The sequence below is a fragment of the Camelus ferus genome, chromosome 16 (assembly GCF_009834535.1).
Source record: "Camelus ferus isolate YT-003-E chromosome 16, BCGSAC_Cfer_1.0, whole genome shotgun sequence".
In the NCBI taxonomy this organism is placed as follows: Eukaryota; Metazoa; Chordata; class Mammalia; order Artiodactyla; family Camelidae; genus Camelus; species Camelus ferus.
The window spans coordinates 50,144,934-50,164,118 of record NC_045711.1 but is presented as its reverse complement, the minus strand read 5'-3'; the positions used below and the strand labels follow the sequence as shown (position 1 = coordinate 50,164,118).

Below are 19,185 nucleotides of genomic sequence, written 5' to 3'. Positions count from 1 at the left end.
AACATACCAGATCTCATGTGTTACTAATCTTATCATCAGCATTTTCTCCTAACAATTCACCTTGTGTGTTAAGGCTCCCCTAGGAATAGTGGCACCATTCTCTAAATGAGCACAGTGGGAGATCGCTGTCTTAGCCAGTTTCATGGGTAAGATACAGACCAGGAGCCCCTGGTCTTCCTGCTTTGGCACTTCAATGGCATGTCCTACACTGAGTAAAAGTCCAGGTCCCCTGTTTCAGGCATTGTCCTCACCTCATTTGACTCCATCCTTGTCTGTTCACTCCGGTCTTCTGTGCTCTCACTGATATAGTTCTCAGCTTTCCATAGGTCGGTATTCCCCTCTGCCTTGGACATCTTTGCTTTTTGCTGTTCACTGAGCAGCTTTATCAGGAGGCCTGTTCTGGTGAAGAACTTGGCACAGGACAGCTTCACGTGCGTCTCAGTGCAGTCCAGTTTCAGAGTCCGGATCATGTGTGAAATAAGGCTTCTCATATAATCATTCGGGATGATGGACCGTAGCTGCTGGTTTACCTGGATTTCAAACTGATCACCCAAGGATGAAGGCCCTGGGGAAGTGAAGCCGGTGGGTTTAGAGGGTAATTCAGTACCCACGTTGTGGTATTCCTGTTGTGTTTCGTCCGTGTGTTCAACAGTTGGCATAAAGTTGCCTGCAGTAACAGAATATGTGCTGGGAACATCCGTACGGGCAGCGACTTCAGACATAGCTTCTTCTGGCAGAGTCGCCTTTCCTACAAGAGGGTCTGAAGGAGAAAATTCTTCCAGAGGATTTTCCTGAGAATTCAGTTGTTCCTCTGAAGAAATAGCTTCTCGTGAAGGAGGATTTATGAGGCTCCTCACTGAAGAGGATGGAGGCCCGCCTGCAGATATTCTGAGTAGCTCTTCCCTTTTCAAATGGTGATTCCTTTCAGCCTGGAATGCTCTGTGCATCGCACGAGAGCGAGGACCAAGGAACATGTGTTTTTTTCTGGGACGTGAGGTTGGTTTAGAAGCTTCCATATTTCTAACTATACTTTCTGCATCTTCTAAAATAGTGTAGGATAAGTCTTTTGATTCCTGTTTAACCTCAGATTTAGGAGGAGTGGAGGCAGGAGGCAGGAAAGAAGAGACTGCTGCTTTATCTTCATTTATAAACGAAGGTTTTGTGTTGAAAGAGCTTCCCACTAACTTCCGGGGCTTCCGCAAAATGTGAAGCTGCCCCCTGGCTCCTGGGGCCAGCCTCCTGAGCGCCTCTTGCTTGGCAGTGTTCTCCGCAGCTGGCTGGGCATTCTGTTTCCCCCAATGATTCAGTTCATTGACACTTTCTTTGATGATAACATCTGGGTCCTTGAGGACCCAGTCCACTCCCTGCAGCCTTTCCCCTACACTCTCAGTCTTTGCTGGGCTGTTTTCCTGTGGTTGGGCAGTGTCCAATTCCTTTTGAAAGGTCTGCCATAATTTGTGACCCAAAGGATCGGCATGTACATGCCTGGCAGTTTTTTCCTTCTTTTTAACTTCATCAATTTTTTTTTGCATTTCTGAATCTGCCCATTTTTTCAGATGATAGAATGTCTGCAGTTTATTTTTATAAAGTAAATTGTTGGATTCAGGTTTAACAAAACGGTTCCTTGTGTTTTTTCCCAAATAACCCAGGGGCTTATCTCCATCTTGTAGATGTAAAAAAAGAAGTTTAATGAATGGTAAAAATGCTGTTTCTAAATCTTCTAGATTTCCCTCCGAGAAATAAGGCAGTACATAATTTAGTGCACTGATAACATCAGTTTCGTCATTAAAGTCTAGCTGTTCATCGACGAAGGCTAAGAAGCTGACATCATGTTTGTCCGAGGACGCCTTCTCTGACTCAATAATCAGCTCGGTGCTGGTATTATTTTTCCGGGCTTCTAACACCTTCATGAACGATCCTTCTATGTTCCCTACAGCTGCTTCTTCACCTGTCAAAAAAGAAGAGTCTTTTTGATAACTGAAGGCTGATGGACAGCTTTTTGCCAATCCACAGCCACATATCCCAGTCAAATAAATTAGAAATCAGCAAACGTCTGGGTGCCACTCACAGAGTGAAAAAGAAACCTCACAACAGAAGGTGAAAAAGATATATTTTGAAAAACTGGCTATCTACTCAGAAAATCCCATGGTGTGAAACAGAGTAACAGTGCTTAGGATTATTCCACTGGTTTCCAGGGGCCAACTGCCCAGCACTCAAGAGAAGTCAAGGCTGGAAGACAGCTGTTCCCCACTCAGCAGGATGCTCTGCAGACCCACTGTGACTCCTCACTTCCATACACCCTACCCCGCCCTGCCTCAGACGCAGAGGAGTACAAGGCTTCCGCTCTCCGCCTCCGCAGTGTGCTCGTGTCCTGCTCCCCTCACAGGTGATCACAACAACACCCGCTGCTAACAGGTCCTCATTTCGATGTGATCTTTTCTGCTTACCCCCAATTCCACTTCTTGGTTCCTGCTCCCATATATCCCAGTCCCCATGACAGGAGGCTCTATACAGAGAGAAACACCATGTCCACCCTGGCTTTCCGCTAACATGTGGGCAGGGATCTGGAGTGCAGGTTAAGAGATTTGCCAGGCTGTATGCAAATGTGGAATGTTCAACAAATCAATGGAATACCTGAAGTCCTAAAATGCGGATGGGAAAAAGCAACTGTTGTCAGATGCCTACTTTGGTTTCATTTCATTTCACTCCTAGTATTCCCAGCCTTACCTGGGGACCCATCAAGAGCTTCTGACTTGGGGTGGAGGGTATAGCTCAGGGGTAGAGTGCCTGCTTACCATACATGAGGTCCTGGGTTCAATCACCAGCACGTCCGTTAAAAATAAATAGAGGAGCTTAATTACTTCCCCTCTAAAAATAAACAAAAACATTAAAAAAAAAAAAAAAGCTTCCAACTTTCTGAAGGTCATGTGTACCCCTGTGCAGCTGGGTCTCTCTTCCAGGATTAGAAGTATTTTTGGTGGCGGTGGTTAGGGTCAGAGGAGGAGGTGAGGGTCAGAGGAAGAGGTGAAGGTTCATGAGAAAGGAGGAACAAGAGGTCACAGACAGCCCGAAACCAGGCACAGAAGATCTAGGCACTAGGCCACAGCACTTAACGCCTCTGATCTTGCTTTTGCTCACCGTGAGAGGAGATTTAAAATGCCTGTTCTGACCACTTCTGAGGGAGAAGGGAATAATATAATCAGTAAAAAAAAAAAAAAAAGTTTGGAAAATAAGGAACGTTTTTCTGTCAGTAGCAAAATGTTATTATTTATAATGTGCTCCAGCTCATTCTTAGGGACCTAGTATTCAAGCTATCTGGGCATGAAAGCATATTTTGGAAGTCATTAAGTTAAGTGCCAGTAAATCTAATGTATACAAAAATCTTTGAAAGCATCTTAGTGTTTTGCGTATAGAAATGCTTGAGATTCAGAGCTGGACAGTCTAAGAATAAAAGAGCCATCCCATCCACTGGAAGGGCTAGGTAGCAGCTTCTGGTTACGGAACCAGAAACTCTCAGGCTCCAAATAAAACATAAAACACCACCACTTGTATTCTTTTATAAAACTGCAAAAGTAAACAAAATAAACAAAAACATATTTACACTTGCCCCAAAGACAAAGGGTACTTGAGACCTAATGGATATTAAATCGGTTTACAAACTGTGATGCAGTGTATGAAAAAGTTCTCATTTGGGGATAACGCATCCAACACAGAGCACAGTATACAGTATGTGGCCGTGAATGTTAATTCCCTTCCTGCTTCCATGCCTTTCTCTTGTTCCTCTATGTATGTGAATCAGTTACATTACTAAGCTAACAATGTAACTGAGGTATTATGAGTTTCGTAATGTAACTGAGAATCTGACTTTTAGCAAGGGAGGGGGGTCTTAGAAATTTAGGGAATTGAAACTCTGAATGAATAAAAATAAAGAAAATAATTCTATTACATCAATTGTTTATAAACATTTTATCATCACTGATTAAAAACAAATTAAAAAAAATTAAAAATCTATTATCAGACAATTCAGACTCACCACAATGTGTGGTCTCTGTCAGGCAGTCCCTGTCACAGTGCAGTTTGACTGTCTTGCAGACAACTTCAATAGTATTTTTAAATTGGCAGAGGCAGCAGGTCCGACGGCTAGGTAAGATTCTATAAATGGAAACAGAATTAAATTAGTGGTAAAGGAGTGACTTGAGTAGGGAGGCAGGCCAAGGCCACCACAGGGCAGTGAAGAAAGGAGTTATTAGGGCACATGGCCTGGAGAACTGGACAGGCATCAGTTGGCCAACTGCTGCTCTTAACTGTTGTAAATAAATACAGAGACAGAAGTGTCCAACAGAAGCGTAAGGATGGCAGTGGGTGTTGGTGAGCCTAGGAAGAAGGTGACAGGGATTAGAGTTGGGTGACACTGATCTGTAGTTTAATTCAGAAGTATCTCCTCCCAACCCTAAAGTCTCACTTTGGGTTGAGAGTGCACAGGAAGAAAGCAGACTTCCAAGAAGAGTCTGAGTAAGTCCCCAACTTCTGGAGTCCCTTTCTCAATTCCTAGTTGTGAGTAGGAAATGTATTAGAAATTACTCTGGGGATTAAAAAAAGTGTGGTTAAATAATAACAGATCACATTCACCAACTCTGGATAACCTAAACATTCAGGAGAAAAACAATGAAGTAAAACAATTATATTAAAGAAAAGCATGTGAGTTCATAATAATACTCAGTCGGGGGAGCACTTCTTTACAGAACAATGCCAGCTAATAATGTAGAAGGACAGAGAGAATTAGGGAAGTGCCATTTTGCAACTACCAGTGTGACACTCAATTCAGAATGAAATTATCATTGATGCAGACTTGGGTGAAGAGTGAAAGTAGGATCTTCACTGATTCCAAACTATCACCGCATAGAATATTTATTACTTACCAAGGGAAAAGATAACTGTACAATGGAGAGATACGAAGATACCACTTTAATCAAGTGGTCAAACTTAGCATCAGGCAACCTGAAGTGATGAAGTAGGAAGGATATATCACCAGGCTATCTATTCTTCCTCAGAATGCTTGCTTTGAATCTAATTAAGACATAGACAAATTCAGATTGTGGGGCAATTTTAAAAAACTGGCTTAGGCTCTGCAAAAATGCCAATGTCGTAGAAGACCAACAATAACGACAAAAAACCAGTAGAGAAATGTTCTAGGTTAAAGGAAACAAAGACATGACATGCAATACCTAATCTTTGATTGGACCCTGTATCTAAACAGATTTAAGAATGTTACTGACTTCTGGCCCAGATGAAGTAACAGAAATATTTAACCTCCTATCTGAAACAATGTGGGGGGAAAAAAGATTAAATATATGAAACAACAGTTCTCAAGAAATCGGACCTCTTGCAATAAAGTTCAGTCATCCCCAAGAGATGGGAAATAAAAATGAAGTGATCCCTATGACTCCCCTAGTTTACTTCTTTCAGAGAGTTTCCAGGTCATGGTACAGGGAGGAGAGACTCAGACAGAAACTGGAGGACTCCCTGACTGAGGAATTGGAAGAGTCCAGGAAAATCAAGGTGACTAGAGTTCACAAAGCACAGCACTAGAGAGAAAAAGAGGTGCACAGACAAAGAACTCTGGAGATATGCAGAGGGATCTCTTGAGTATTCAACAAAGTACTGGTCAGTGCATGTGTGTGAGGAGTTACTTGAGGCCAGGAAAAGAACCACATGAAAGGATTAATGATAATAACTGGATGTGACACAGTGTTGGTCTACAAAAAAACTACTGAAACTAATAAATGAGTTATTAAATTTGCAGACTGCAAGACCAATATACCAAAAACTAATTTCTCTCAACAAATAATCAGAAATTAAAGTTTTAAAACACTACTTACAGTAGCATTAAAAGTATAAAATACTTAAGAAAAACTCTGACAAAAGATGTAGAACATCTGCACACTGAAAATTACAAAATATTGCTGGGAAAAGTTAAGGAAGACCTAAGTAAATGGAGAGGTATAACGTGTTCATGGGTCAGATGATTCAATATTGTTAAGACGTCAATTCTTCCCAAATTGATTTACAGATCTAAATCCCAGTAGGCTTTTCAATAGAAAGTGACAGGCTAATTCTAAACTTCACATGGAAATTCCTGGAATAACTGAAACAACTATGAAAAAGAGCAAAGTTGGAGAACTAACACCACCTTGATTTCAAGACTTACGAAGCTACATTTTCAAGATATTCTGATATGAGTGGGAAGATAGACAAAAAGATCAAAGGAACAAAATATAAAGTCCAAAACTAGAGCGATATGGACAGATTGACTTTTAGCTTCAAAGGCAGTTGAGTAGAGAAGGAATAGTCTTTTGAACAAATTTTGCTGAAACAATTGAATACCCACATAAAAAAAAAATTCAATCCAAACCATATACATAAATGAACTCAAATTGGTTCAAAGATCTTTACATAAAATCTAAAAGTATAAAACTTTGAGAAATGGGAAATTTTTTATGACCTTGACTTAAACAAGATTTCTTAGACACAACACCAAAAGCATTGTCCATTAAAAAAAAAACAGACAAATAAGACATGACCATTTAAGAATTTCAGCCCTGTGAAAGACTCTTGAGAGAATGAAGTTAAATCACAGAATACTTAGCAAATTACATATTGAATAAAGGATTTGTTTCCAGAATGTATAAAGAACACTCAAAACTCAATCAAAAATATAGATAAAAAATTCAAAGATACACAGATGGAAAAGAAGCATATGAAAAGATGTTTGACATGATTAATCACTAGGCATGCTACACTGAGATGCCACTATGTAACTATTAAACTATCTAAAGTTAAAAATAACGATCATAGCAACTGTTGGCAAAAATGTGAAGAAAATGGAACTCTCGTACACTGCTGGTAGAGATGTAAAATGGCTGGACAATTATGGAAAATAGTTTTTTAATTTAAACATACACCTACAAATGATCCAGCCATCCTACTGGCAGGTATTTACCCAAGACAAATGGAAGTATACATACATACCTAATAGATTAAAATTTTTCTTAAAACCTGAAATACAAGGATCAGGTAAAGCTGTGGAGCAACTGCAACTCTATTGCACTGCTAAAGGGAATGCAAAATGGTACGGTCACTGTAGAAAACAGTTTAGCAGTTTCTTAAAAAGTTAAACATGCACTTAGCATAGGATGCAGCAATCCCATCCTTAGGTATTTTGTCCCAAAGAAATGAAAACATACATTCACACAGAATGTATGTTTACACATACATGAGGGGTTTTAGCGGCTTTATTCTTAGCCAAAAAAACTAGAAACAATTCAAATATTCATCCCCTGATGAATGCATAAACAACTGTATATCCACACAACTGGACCACTACTCAGCAATAAAGAGAAATGAACTACGGACAGGTGCAACAGCATGGATGAATCTCCAGAGACTGGCTAAGTGAAAGAAGCCAAGAACAAAAGGCCACATATCCTATGACTTAACTTACAAGGCATTCTGGAAACGGCAAAGTTATAAGGACAACAATCAGACTGCTGGTTGCCAGGGCTGGTGGTGGGAGGAGGGGAGTGACCTCAGAGGGACATGAGGTGACTTTTGGGGCTGCAGAAGTTTTCTATATCTCAGATGTGGGGGTGGCTATATAACTACACATTTGTCAAAACACAGCAAACTCTATAAAAAGAGTGAATTCTACTATATGAAAATCATGGAACTTATACAACAATAAACTTGACTTAAGGAAATAATAAAACTTAAAAAAAACAATTAACTGAAAATAAATGTAATAAAAATCAACTTACAGTTTTTCTAATTCAAGGCTCATCATGAGGATTCTTTCAATTGTTGTAAGTGAGACTTCTGTTTTTCCCAGGTCTCTGAAGGAAAAGCCCACACAGGCATGATATAAACCCAAAGACAAAAATTCTACACTTAAGAAGATAATTAATATGTGATTATTTCAATTCTGGCTTCTTACTTGCCATAGACAATAATCCCAGGGAGCTCTTATTGAAAAAATTTAAATGTATTTGCATCATTAAATTACTGACCTTGGTGCTGAACAGGACCATCTTTTTCTTTTTTCTTTTTTTTACCATTATCCTACCTCTCAATCTCAACTGCATCCACCTCTCTTGATTACTTTTTTTTTTTTTTAAATAATGTACACCTTATTCCATTTTGCTTTCTGGGATAAATCTTATTTTTACGTGTCTGATCTCTGTAAGTGTTTTCAACACAATTTTCTTCCTCTGCTGGCTGTCTTACCCATATACATCCTTTCTTAATCCTTTTCTTTACCAATAACTCTTACCTCAATAACCCAGTTAAAATTTAAATTATGACTTCTTAGCCAAAATCCTCAATCTCTGATGAAGTAAAAAAGAGCAGAAATCAACTCAAGAGCCATAAGACTGCTGCAATACTTACAAATATCTTAATGCTGGCAATTTAAAAAGATAAGAATCTTCAACTGTTGTCAAAGGATTATGACTGAGAATTCTGAAAAATAGAATGACAGTAAAATTATCTGTATTTTCAGTAATGTCCATGAAAGTTTATATTCGTCTGTTTGGTATGAAACTTAAAAGTAAAAAAAAAAAGTCATTTTCTGAATTTACCTATAAATCACCCTTAGAAATTGTAAAGCACTCTTCATTTGGGAACTACCCAGGTGTCTAGATGATAAAGTAGAGAATAGAAAGAGAAAAAAATAGAGGGGGAAGTGGATAGCAAAGAAAAACATATGCCAAAAAACTTTTTAGGTCAAAAGCCCTAGAAGGGACTATGCTGGTAGGAAGCCCTTCCTCTGTAAGAAATACTATTTCTAGTGTCCTCCATAAATGAAGGCATTTTTCTTTCATCTCTAGAAATTTTTTAAATTGCATGTTTTAAACTACCCAGTTAAAGACAAAAGTGGGACCAATCCCTTGCTTCTGGAGCTGAAGAGAAAAATACAAGAGGAACTGGGGAGACCCACACTCCCACTGCACACTCCCATGTGTGTTCTTCTATCACACCCTTTGCTACTGTGTGTGGGATCACCTGCTTACTTGTCAGTCTCCTGGATTGTTAGCGCCATGAGAGCAAGGACTATACTTTATTGTCATTGTCATCTCCGTGCCTGACACAGTGCCTAGTATTTATTAGGTACTTGAGAAATGTTTGTTGAATAAATACTATTTTGTTTATATATCAACAAAGTGACGAATTCATTTTCTGAACAAATTTTTATTCCAAAATGCTGGAATAGATTTTCTTCTCAATTCTTTGAAACAAACAAGAAAAAGAAAATAATTTTAAAAACCCAAAAGAAACGAAGAAAATTTGCCTTTAGGTTAATTAACTCTATTCAAGAATCATTAGTGTACTTCTGCAGAATATTGTAAAGAGTAAAGATCATCACAACTAACACCTTTTGGATTGCCAGGTACCTATGATCAGCATTTAATATTTAATCCTCACAGTAACCTTATGCGATAGATAATATTATTATCCCACTTTACAAATGAGGAAACCAAGGCACAGAGAAGTTATATAACTTGTCCTAACTCATCAAGCTAGTAAGAAGCAGAGCTGGAATTTGAACTCAGTTCTGACTCCAAATCCTGTGTTTAACCTGTATTTTAAAAAAAAAAAAAATGATAAAAGGAGTGTGTTTAAAATAACTTATTACTTTAACCTTAATTTTGAGGGCGTTAAATATAGAAATACCTTTTCAAATTTCATCTCCCAATCTGGGAGAGCCTCTATGAGAATCACACTTTCTCTTTTATTTCTTTTCTTCAATTATCTCCCATGATTAAATATTTAATTAGCCTCTGGTCACTGAGGCTTTAGAGATTTTAAACCATATTGCAGGCTAATCAGTAAAAACGGTGGAGTGAGGACATCTGAAAATTCATCCCTCCATAAAACAACAACAAAAAAACTTGCAAAAATGGTCAGAATCAACTTTCTCAGAACTCTGGAAATTTAACCAATGGGCTTGTGGCAATCTAGGGAGCAATTTATTTAAGAAAAACACATTAACTTCTGTCAGGACAGTGAGATCTGCATTGCTTTAGCTTGTCCTAGACCTTTGCTCTACATGACAGTGGGAGCCTTCAAACACAGCCCACATCCTAATAACCAAAACCTTCCCCAACTTGGGAAAGGAGACAGTCACCCACGTCAAGGAAGCACAGAGAGTTCCACACAGGATCCACCCAAAGAGGAGCACACCAAGTCACACAGTAATCAAAGTGACAAAAATTAAGGACAAGAAGAAAATAAACTTAGCAGTACCAGTATCTCCTCGGAGAATAAATAAATAAGAGTTACCTCCCACCACCAAAACAAAACACAAAGTTAAAAACGCTGCTTTATTAATTAGCTCTTGACTCATCTTTGAGGTGGACTTCACATTCAAAATAGACTCTGGCACACCTCTCACTTGTTCACCTGGGGTTTGTCAATAACATAGAGGTTTCATTCAAGAAACTGAGTTATAATTACCTGAAACCCAGGCTTTGTGGGTCTTGAACATCACCTACTTTGGAAAAATCCTGTCTAATAAAAACATGCAAAGTTATCAACACTAAAATTGCTAGGACCCCTGCCAAGACCTTGGAAGGGACCTAGGCAAGTGGGGAGCCCTGCAGCTTCAGCTTCATTTAGTTGATGATAAATCCACCTCAGCTGGGGCCCTTTTCCAGACTTATTTAATGCAGAGGTAAACAATTATTTGAACTTACAAACACCTCAGTAATGTAATAGGCAACAAAATGACAACTTGAGGGGTGGCACATTTTAGACTTTCCAGATTTGGCACAAAACAAAGGAGGAGCCCAGCCCCCAACACACACTGTATTCTCACAATCTTTTGAAAGTAACCGTGAATGAATTTTAGGAAAGCTATTAATTTATTTCCAACAGCAGCTCTGATTCTTTCATTAACTTTTGTTGCCATTTCAGAAGAACACAGAAATTCAAGATCAGGCTCATGCCTCTTGCTTGACCATCTTTTCTAACCCACTACTCATTTTCTACTTCCTTGCCTCCCTACTTGGCTGCCCTGCTGCAGAGATGCTAGCATGGCTCTCAGTAAGTTTTACCATCATTTTTCTTCCAGTATGAAAGGTTCTTGGGGACAAAATCTTTGGCCTATTCTTCTCTGTAACACCAGCACTTAGTGAAGTGCAGACACACAGTGCACATGGCACTCAGTGTTTTCCAATAAATTCATTCATTTTTATCTACTGTGATTCCACAATTCTTTTTCTCCTGGCTCGCCTACATAACCATAAGGAAACTTAGATTCTAAAAGAGACTTTCGGTGTTACAAAATGTTTAGGAAAGGTCATGAGTTTAAGACATGGTATCAATGCTACTAAAACCTCTTGGCGGAGGGACCTAATGAGCCCCCTCTCCAGTGCGCTGGCAAGAGAAAAAATGACCCTTTGTTCTCTTTCCACAAGTTAGATACCAGCAAACTAATGAGGAGGGGAGGGAGGCTGCCACTGGTGGGCATCTGCAGAACTGTTAGTCCAGCTCCAGATGCACGCTCGACACCTTCATTAACCCAAAGAAATCTGTGTGAAACTGGATTTCTGAACCACAAGACAAACAGAAGAGTCTTTTCCAAAGCCTGATTTAGAGGAGACTCTTCACCTTGAGTTTAAAATCCTCTGCAGACCACTGAACCTACCTGCTGTGATCTGCTTGTGACATGGAGAAATCACAGAATTTTCAAGGTTCTGAAAAACCCACACTTCTTATTAGAAGTAGTCAGAAAAGAAAGTATAGAGAATTCAGCTATAGCAATCTATCTTCTTTATATTTTTCACACTACAGCTTAACACAAACATCCATATTTCAAAGGTTCCTATTGGCCACAGATAATTCACTTCAGACATACAGACTTTTTGAAAAATAATGTTTTGGGTGGTTGGGGAGAGTGGTGGATGTTCAAGAATTCTTTCTGCTTTACCATTTAAAAGAAGCTAATACTTGAGAAGGCACCCATACCTTTTGCTCCCTGAAGAATTCTGGGCTAAACTTAGTTCTTTGCAGCTCTGTGCTGCGTAAGTTTTAAGTATTTAGGAATTTTGCACATGAGCAGGGATTAAATTCAAAAGTGGAATTTCAAGTACTATTCCCATACTGGAGCAACAACAATGGGATTCCATGACAATGCTAATTTGAGTGTTTCTGTTGGGTGCCTTTTATTTTATTGCTCGTGCCAAACATCAGTACTAGGGAGAGCCAAGTGCTCCATATATGAGTTAGACAAGTCGCATGGCCTCTTTGTACCTTAGTTTTCTCATTTAAAAAAAAAAGAAAGAAAGAAAAAAAAAAAGAATCGATCTCAAGACATAATTTCTGGAATCCACAGTGAGCTTGCACCCAGATAACCAATTACCAATAACCAAAACATAGTTTTTTACATGTATTCATCTATTTCACTTACACCTTCTGTAGAAACTGCATTCCATGTGCGGCCCGGAACGTTCCAAAGCTCAGGTCTGTGACTGAATTACAACCAAGATTGCTACAAAAAAAAAAAAAAAAAAAAGACACAAGCAAAAGAAGAAGAAAAAAATATTCTTTCAGAACATTATCCTTTGGCAGTAATTCTAGTTTATATACAATGAAACATGACCTCATTATCCCTTCCATACACTAAAGAAATCTCACTGGAAAATAGTTGCTTGTGATTTATAGTTTCATGATTATATACATGGTGCATTAGATACAAAACGGTAAATCCTCAATAAATATTTGTGATAAGTGATCCTTTCTTCTCTAGCGAAGGGCAGTATTACTGACATTTTAGGCCAGACAACTCTTTGTTGTGGGGGGCTCTCTAGTACCCTGTAGGGGGTTTAGCAGCATCTCTGGCCTCTGTCCACCAGATGGCAGCAGCGTAACTATAGTTCTGATTACCAAAAATGTCTCCAGATATTGCCAAATGTCATCTGAGTGCAAATCTTTGCGAGAGACAAAAAGGATTAGCTACATAATTCTAGTAGCTTTCTACACTAAAATTTTAATGTTTCAAAATCAGTAGCAAATTAATTTTATAAAAAATTAACATAAAAATTCCAAACATAATGAAGTTATATTTGTAACTTACACAAACTGCAGAAAAGGTAGTGATTCAAATGTACCGCTTTCAATAAACTGTATTTTATTGCAAGATAAATCTCTAGGAAAAGGAAAATATTGCCTCAGTTAGCTACTAGATATCTAATTAGTAGGAATAACTACTAGAGGTTAGAATAGTAACAATGAATAAGCAGCTTCTATATAACCTCTAAACCTTATGAATTGTTATTTAAACCTTCCAGAGCCCCTAACCCTGCCCTCACCTGTCTTAAGAGTCTCACTTTCATGATGTTCACTAATAAAACATACACCTGTATAGATCTGGGTAGATTTTGGAGGTAATCTTTCCTCAGAGCAGAAGAATTGATTAGATAACCTTTTGTGGTCTCAACAAATTCTAGATTATAAGCTAGAAGTTTTTACCTCAATATATAATTATAATGTTTAATATGAAAAGCAATACTTTCCTATTTACACAACTCTCAGTTTAATTCTGTTTTTCTATGCCAACTCAATACCAGAATAAAAGATAGGCTTTCACACGACTTGAAAGGGATTACTCCTCTTATTAATGGGTAATTTGAACTAATTCAGCATTATACTAAAATACTGACTTTTATTTGAAACACCCACACTTGACTATAGCTGGCTATCTTACTTCCACTGATTCTAACTCAGTCTCTCCTTTCTCCTGGGTGGGTGTAACTGTCTTCTGACTGGTGTTTGCACCTGTAGTCTCTTCCTTTCTCAGCCATCCTGTACAGTCACCAGATTAACTCTCCAGACGTGGTTCTCAAATACCACCATCACTTGTGAACTTACTGAAGAAATGCTCAGCTCTACTCTGGACCAACTGAATCAGTAATTGTGGGGCAGAACTTGTGCTTTAACAAGCCCTCCAAGTGACTGATTCTGCTGCAGGCTCGAGTCTGTCTGAGAGCACTACTGTGGGAACGGGGCAGCCTGGCGTGTTACCCTTGGCGTGGCCTTAAAGCCCGAGATGACCTGGCCCTAATCTCCTACTCTTCTTACTTGTACTCTGTAGGTACTCAAAGCATGTTTCCTGTGTTTTGCCTCTCTCCTACCTTCTTTTTGCAAATTTACTCTTCCCAAGATATCTGATGACATACAGTGGCCCTTTAAGGTCCTGTTCAAACAGCACTGCTCTAACATTTTCCCTGATCCAGTTTGGAGTCTTCCCTCTTCTGAGCTCCAAAACCAACTTAGAGCTCTCATTGCCCCTCTCTACTTTTTTTCTTATATAGCTATTTTTGCAGCCCATTTCCTCTGAGTATAAACTCCTTGAATGTATGGACTAGACCCACTCGTGCGTTGTCTATCATGTTTAAAGCCAATGCATGGACACAAAGTCAGATAGTTTTTAAAATAAACAATTAGCTGGGGAGTGAAAAGGAGGAAGAAAACGACTGTTTTAGAAGAAACACTCCGTTTTCTATGCCTCTACAGCACTCTGTCATCCACTTAGTGTTTCTGCATGACGGTTTGAGCTTATGTTTTTTTTTCCCTGTAAGATCAGGATTTCCTAGAAGGAACTGTTTACCTATCATTGTGTTTACAACACTAGGCACACTGCTTGGCATATTCTTTTTTACTGATTGACGTTTTTTTTAAATGAGTGAGAATAACTTATGCTAACATGAAATAATCTGCTAAGAGGGTATTTCATAGTAGAAGTAATTAATGGCCTAATCCATTGAGCAGTTATCTCATTTTTCTCCAAACTGTGTTTCTAAGGTTTGGAGCCCAGATGACAGAGAGACCCAAGAAGACTAATACAAAAGTGGTTGCCCCTTAAGGCTTGGATGGTTTGATAGTTAAAAGGACTATTTTTAGGGTCATGTGAGGCTCCTTATGCCCACTTCCCTCAGCCTTCTATATTTGCAAGAAGAATCTCTTTGCCAAAGAGCATCATTAGTTAGCTTAGTAAGGATTAATGACATACACAGCTCTGGATGCCACAGACAAAAGATAAAAATTGATCTTTTATAGCAGAGAACACAGCATCTCCTTATCGCTAAATTAACAAAACTACTATGCAAGCATTTCTTTCCTTGTATAATGACACTGCAGAGTTTTTCATTTTGTAATTAGTAAAGTTAGGGACACTTCTAATATGCTTATTTGGTGTAAACAATTATAACTATACCACTTTAACCATCACCTTAAACATTTTTAATATTGGTATAACAGTTCCTGCACTGAATCCTTAACACCAGTCTGTTCTCTTGGTAACTTGATACGTTCTGGACAATACTGTTTACATAACTCATCTACTTTAATATTTAACGTTTAAACGTGAATTTAATTTAGATTAAAATTATGAGTTAATGGCATTCATATTAATGTAAGTGTTCTATATTTTCTGGTCCTGTAGGTGATAATCTGAGCTTTAATTCCTCTCATTCTACTAAAGCACCTTTTTCACACCTTTTCTGTGAAGGCCACACAGTGAGTCCGTGAGGCTGTGCAGGCCACACACAGTCTCTTCTGTGTGTTTTCCTTTGTTTTTTCCCTCCGTTTTCCCACTTACAGCCCTTTAAACATCATCCTTAACTTGTGTGCTGTGCAGATACACATCATGGGATGGATCTGATCTGCGGGCCATAAACTAAATGTAAGTGGATGGTATATGAACACTTACATAATAAGGTTCATATGGGTGTCTATAATTGCTCAGACCACATTACCACTTTTCCTCTACAACTAAAAGGTGTTTTTCTATCTATATCTTGTCTATATAAATTTAAAAGTTAAAAATGAATAGGAGGTATTTGATGCTAGAGATGGGCTGGGGCCCTACAGACCTAGAGAATTACAGAATTTTATTGCTCAAAAAAACTGTAGAGGTTATTTAATTTAAACCCCTTAATTACTTTATCGATAATATAACTAAGAACTCGTAAATAAATGATTAACTAATTAACTTACAAATACCGGAGGACTAGCAAGCCTTTAAATGAATCCTTATGTAACTCAGTCAAAGAATTATCTCTGAGAATTCTGAAAAATGAAAAGGTTATTTTTGGATCAAAATGCAAAACAACTACAATTATTTACTACATAGGACTAACTCCCATATGTAGGGGAAATCTGGGTAATGGTGTCACCTAAATACCCTAATTCTTATTTTAGACATGGTGATCTCCACTCTGGTTTCATTTAATCATTTCTTCTCACATCTTCCTTTGTGTCCATGTCTTTTCATCACGCACACGCACGCGCACACACGCACCCCTATCCACTGTTCCTCAGCAAATCATGTATTTAATGCCTATTCTTCTGATCACAAGTCCTTGGTTAGAACCCAGCTCTGGGCAGCACTGATGCTGCAGAGCTGCCATTCCTTTCTCTCTTTTCCCAAACCGTACCTGGAAGTCCCAGACAGAGTATATTAGGGCTGGAAATGAAGTCTTCTGATTTTTTTCCCCACTGAAATTTTTTTTTTTTTCAAAATTAAAACGTATATAAAATATACATACCTGTTCACTTTAATAATTAGAAATCCGCATGTAACACCATTCACGTCAAGAAAGAACACAGCCAGCGCCCCCGGAGCCCCCGCTGTGCTCCTTTCCAATTACAGCCCTCTCCCTAGAGGGAACCACTATCCTGACTTTAATACTACTTTCCTCCTTTTTCACATGTAGTTTTGCCTTTTATACATCAGCCACAAAGAATATAATTTATTCTTGCCTCTTGAACTTTATGTGAGTGGAATCATTTGTGTATTATTCTCTATGTTCTTTCATTCAACAATATTTTGTAAATTTATTTTATTCTTGCATGTAGCATGTAGTGCTGCATTTCTAGCAACATGTGGCTACTGAGTACTTGAGTGGCTAATGTGCCTAAGGAGTTGAATTCTAATTTAATTTAATTTTTAAAATTAAAATGTAAAAACATACTCAATGTAATTACTGGAAAACTTTAAGTGTGTTTGCAACAATTTGAGTATGTGATACAACTTTTCAACTGTAAATTTTAAGAAAGCTAAATACAAATAAAATTTAGCAACAAAATTGAGATTTCAAACAGTACGGACAAAAACTATGGAGACTCATTAATTTTTATACTGATTACAGGTAGATATGACAATACTTTGGATATTTTTGAAGACAATGCAAAAAGATGTAGAACGTCTTATCAACAATGTAATTTGGGAGTTTTATTTATGATTTGTCTATTCAAGTTGAATAATACAAACTGCCATGAAAAATGCCAGTTAACTGCTTTGAATATAGCTTTTCCCCTAAGATCACTTATTTTATCTAACCTGACTTGTCTACAAATCAGTATAAAAAAATAGAAAAATGAGTAAAGGACAGATAATTCAGAGATGAAATACAAATGCTCAGCACACATATAAAATATTTAAATTCACAGGCACTCAGAAAAATTCAAATTCAGATGGAACCCCTTTTATTCACCCTTCAGATCAGCCAAAAATATGGAGAATATCCAGCAGTGGAAGGCTGTGGGGAAGTAAAGGCTGTCAGAGAGTGCTGACTGGATTGCAAACTGGCACAAGTTGCTTGAGGGCAATTAGAAATTTATATCTACGTAGTCTTCACCCCAACAATCCCATTTCTAGGTATCTATTCTACAGAAATACCTCACAGGCTCACAAAGATGCATGTACAAGGATGTTCATTGCAGCAGTGTTTGTAACAAGAAAACTGGACATAATCTAAACACCTTTCAATACGGGCATTATTAAACTGATATGTCCATACTATGGAATATTATGCAGGAGTTTAAATGAATGGGGCAACCCTCTATGTACTGGGAAGTAAAGAAATCTAAGACGTATCGTGACATTAAAGAATCAAGTTGCAAGATTTTACCACTTATGTAAAAAGGTATAATAAAGTCACACAACTAACTTATTGTTATCTGTAAATATGTATGTAGTCAAATACATGGAAAAGAGTCTGGAAGGACTGTTTTACTAAACTCAAAATTGTGTGGGTGGGGGATTAAGGCACAAGGAGGGTTTTCACTAAACCTGTTATTTCATTTTCCTATATGGAGGATATAATCATGCATTACTGGTATAATGGAAAATAAGTTTAAATTGGTTCTTGCTTATTTGAATGAGGGCCTGCCAAGTTTAATTTTTTAAATAAACACAGAATTTCAATCAATAGGTTGGTTTGGAATGTGAAGGGGGAAATACCTTTTTAACACGGCTGTAGACCTTGGAATTCTGGACCAAGAAGAATCTGACAAGGCAGTTAGTGTTTTGTATGCATATTTAGAGAGAATATACTCACAGTTTCTCAGTCCACCGGTAAGGCTTCCATGTATTTTCATCAATGTAAGAAATAGAGTTTCCTTGGAAATCTCTGTGAAGAAACACAGTTCATATCCTTAAATAGGTAGGAAGAGAATGAGCAGAGTAAGTGAGACAATCATAGCAACCTTGTGGGGAATACTCAAATGCAGAAAAGACCAGCTTTCTAACTCCCACAGCTTCTCAGCTTCCCAGTGGGCACAATTCCTAAAGATATAATAAAGATATAATGTGACGCTACTGGCACAAGCAATGAGGCATCTCCTCAGAACCTGACCTTCCTATCTGTCCAATTTCTTGGATATATATTGCCAATTGTTTTGAATGTTAAGTCTTTTTTCTCCCAAAGTCACTTATGTGTCTAAAACGACTCCTACAAATCAATGATAAAACTGGCAAGAATGTATCATTATCAGCAAGTAAAGAAATCTTATGCCAGGTAACACCAAAGCTTTGGCTCAGTGCCCTCTAACTCTCTCCAGGTATTGGAAGGATAGGGGCAGTTAGAAATTAGAGACTAATATGGAAAACTCTCTCTCATATTGCAAAAGGAAAAGCACAGATCGCTGAACGAGGAGTAAAATTATTACCTCATTAGGGGAAAAAATGCAAAGGAAAGAGACTGGAAGGAAGGACACACATCAAAATAGTAACATAGTTATCTTATGGGTGGGAGGGATGTGGGGAGAGAATTTCACATTTTATCCTGTATATACTTCTATGACATTTTCTTTTAAACAGTAACAATGTATCCATGACTTTACACATTT

At 38.0% G+C, this 19,185-nt stretch overlaps 1 protein-coding gene and 1 pseudogene across 5 annotated transcripts in view; one reads left to right on the top strand and one right to left on the bottom strand.

Annotated features, from left to right (window-relative positions):
• Nucleotides 1-19,185, top strand: part of LOC102504571 — a 117,917-nt pseudogene that overhangs the window by 54,545 nt on the left and 44,187 nt on the right.
• Nucleotides 1-19,185, bottom strand: part of LOC106730806 (leucine-rich repeat-containing protein 37A) — a 29,545-nt gene that overhangs the window by 4,764 nt on the left and 5,596 nt on the right. For 3 of the 5 annotated variants that reach the window (XM_032498063.1, XM_032498059.1, XM_032498062.1), the window contains 8 exons: nt 18,396-18,467; nt 16,051-16,122; nt 13,130-13,201; nt 12,464-12,544; nt 8,443-8,514; nt 7,815-7,889; nt 4,034-4,152; nt 252-1,948 (listed from right to left, as the gene is read on the bottom strand). In XM_032498063.1, the coding sequence (XP_032353954.1) occupies nt 252-1,948; nt 4,034-4,152; nt 7,815-7,889; nt 8,443-8,514; nt 12,464-12,544; nt 13,130-13,201; nt 16,051-16,122; nt 18,396-18,467 (2,260 nt within the window). The remainder of the gene's footprint in view (nt 1-251; nt 1,949-4,033; nt 4,153-7,814; nt 7,890-8,442; nt 8,515-12,463; nt 12,545-13,129; nt 13,202-16,050; nt 16,123-18,395; nt 18,468-19,185) is intronic. The other 2 variants (XM_032498060.1, XM_032498061.1) reach the window with 2 other exon arrangements.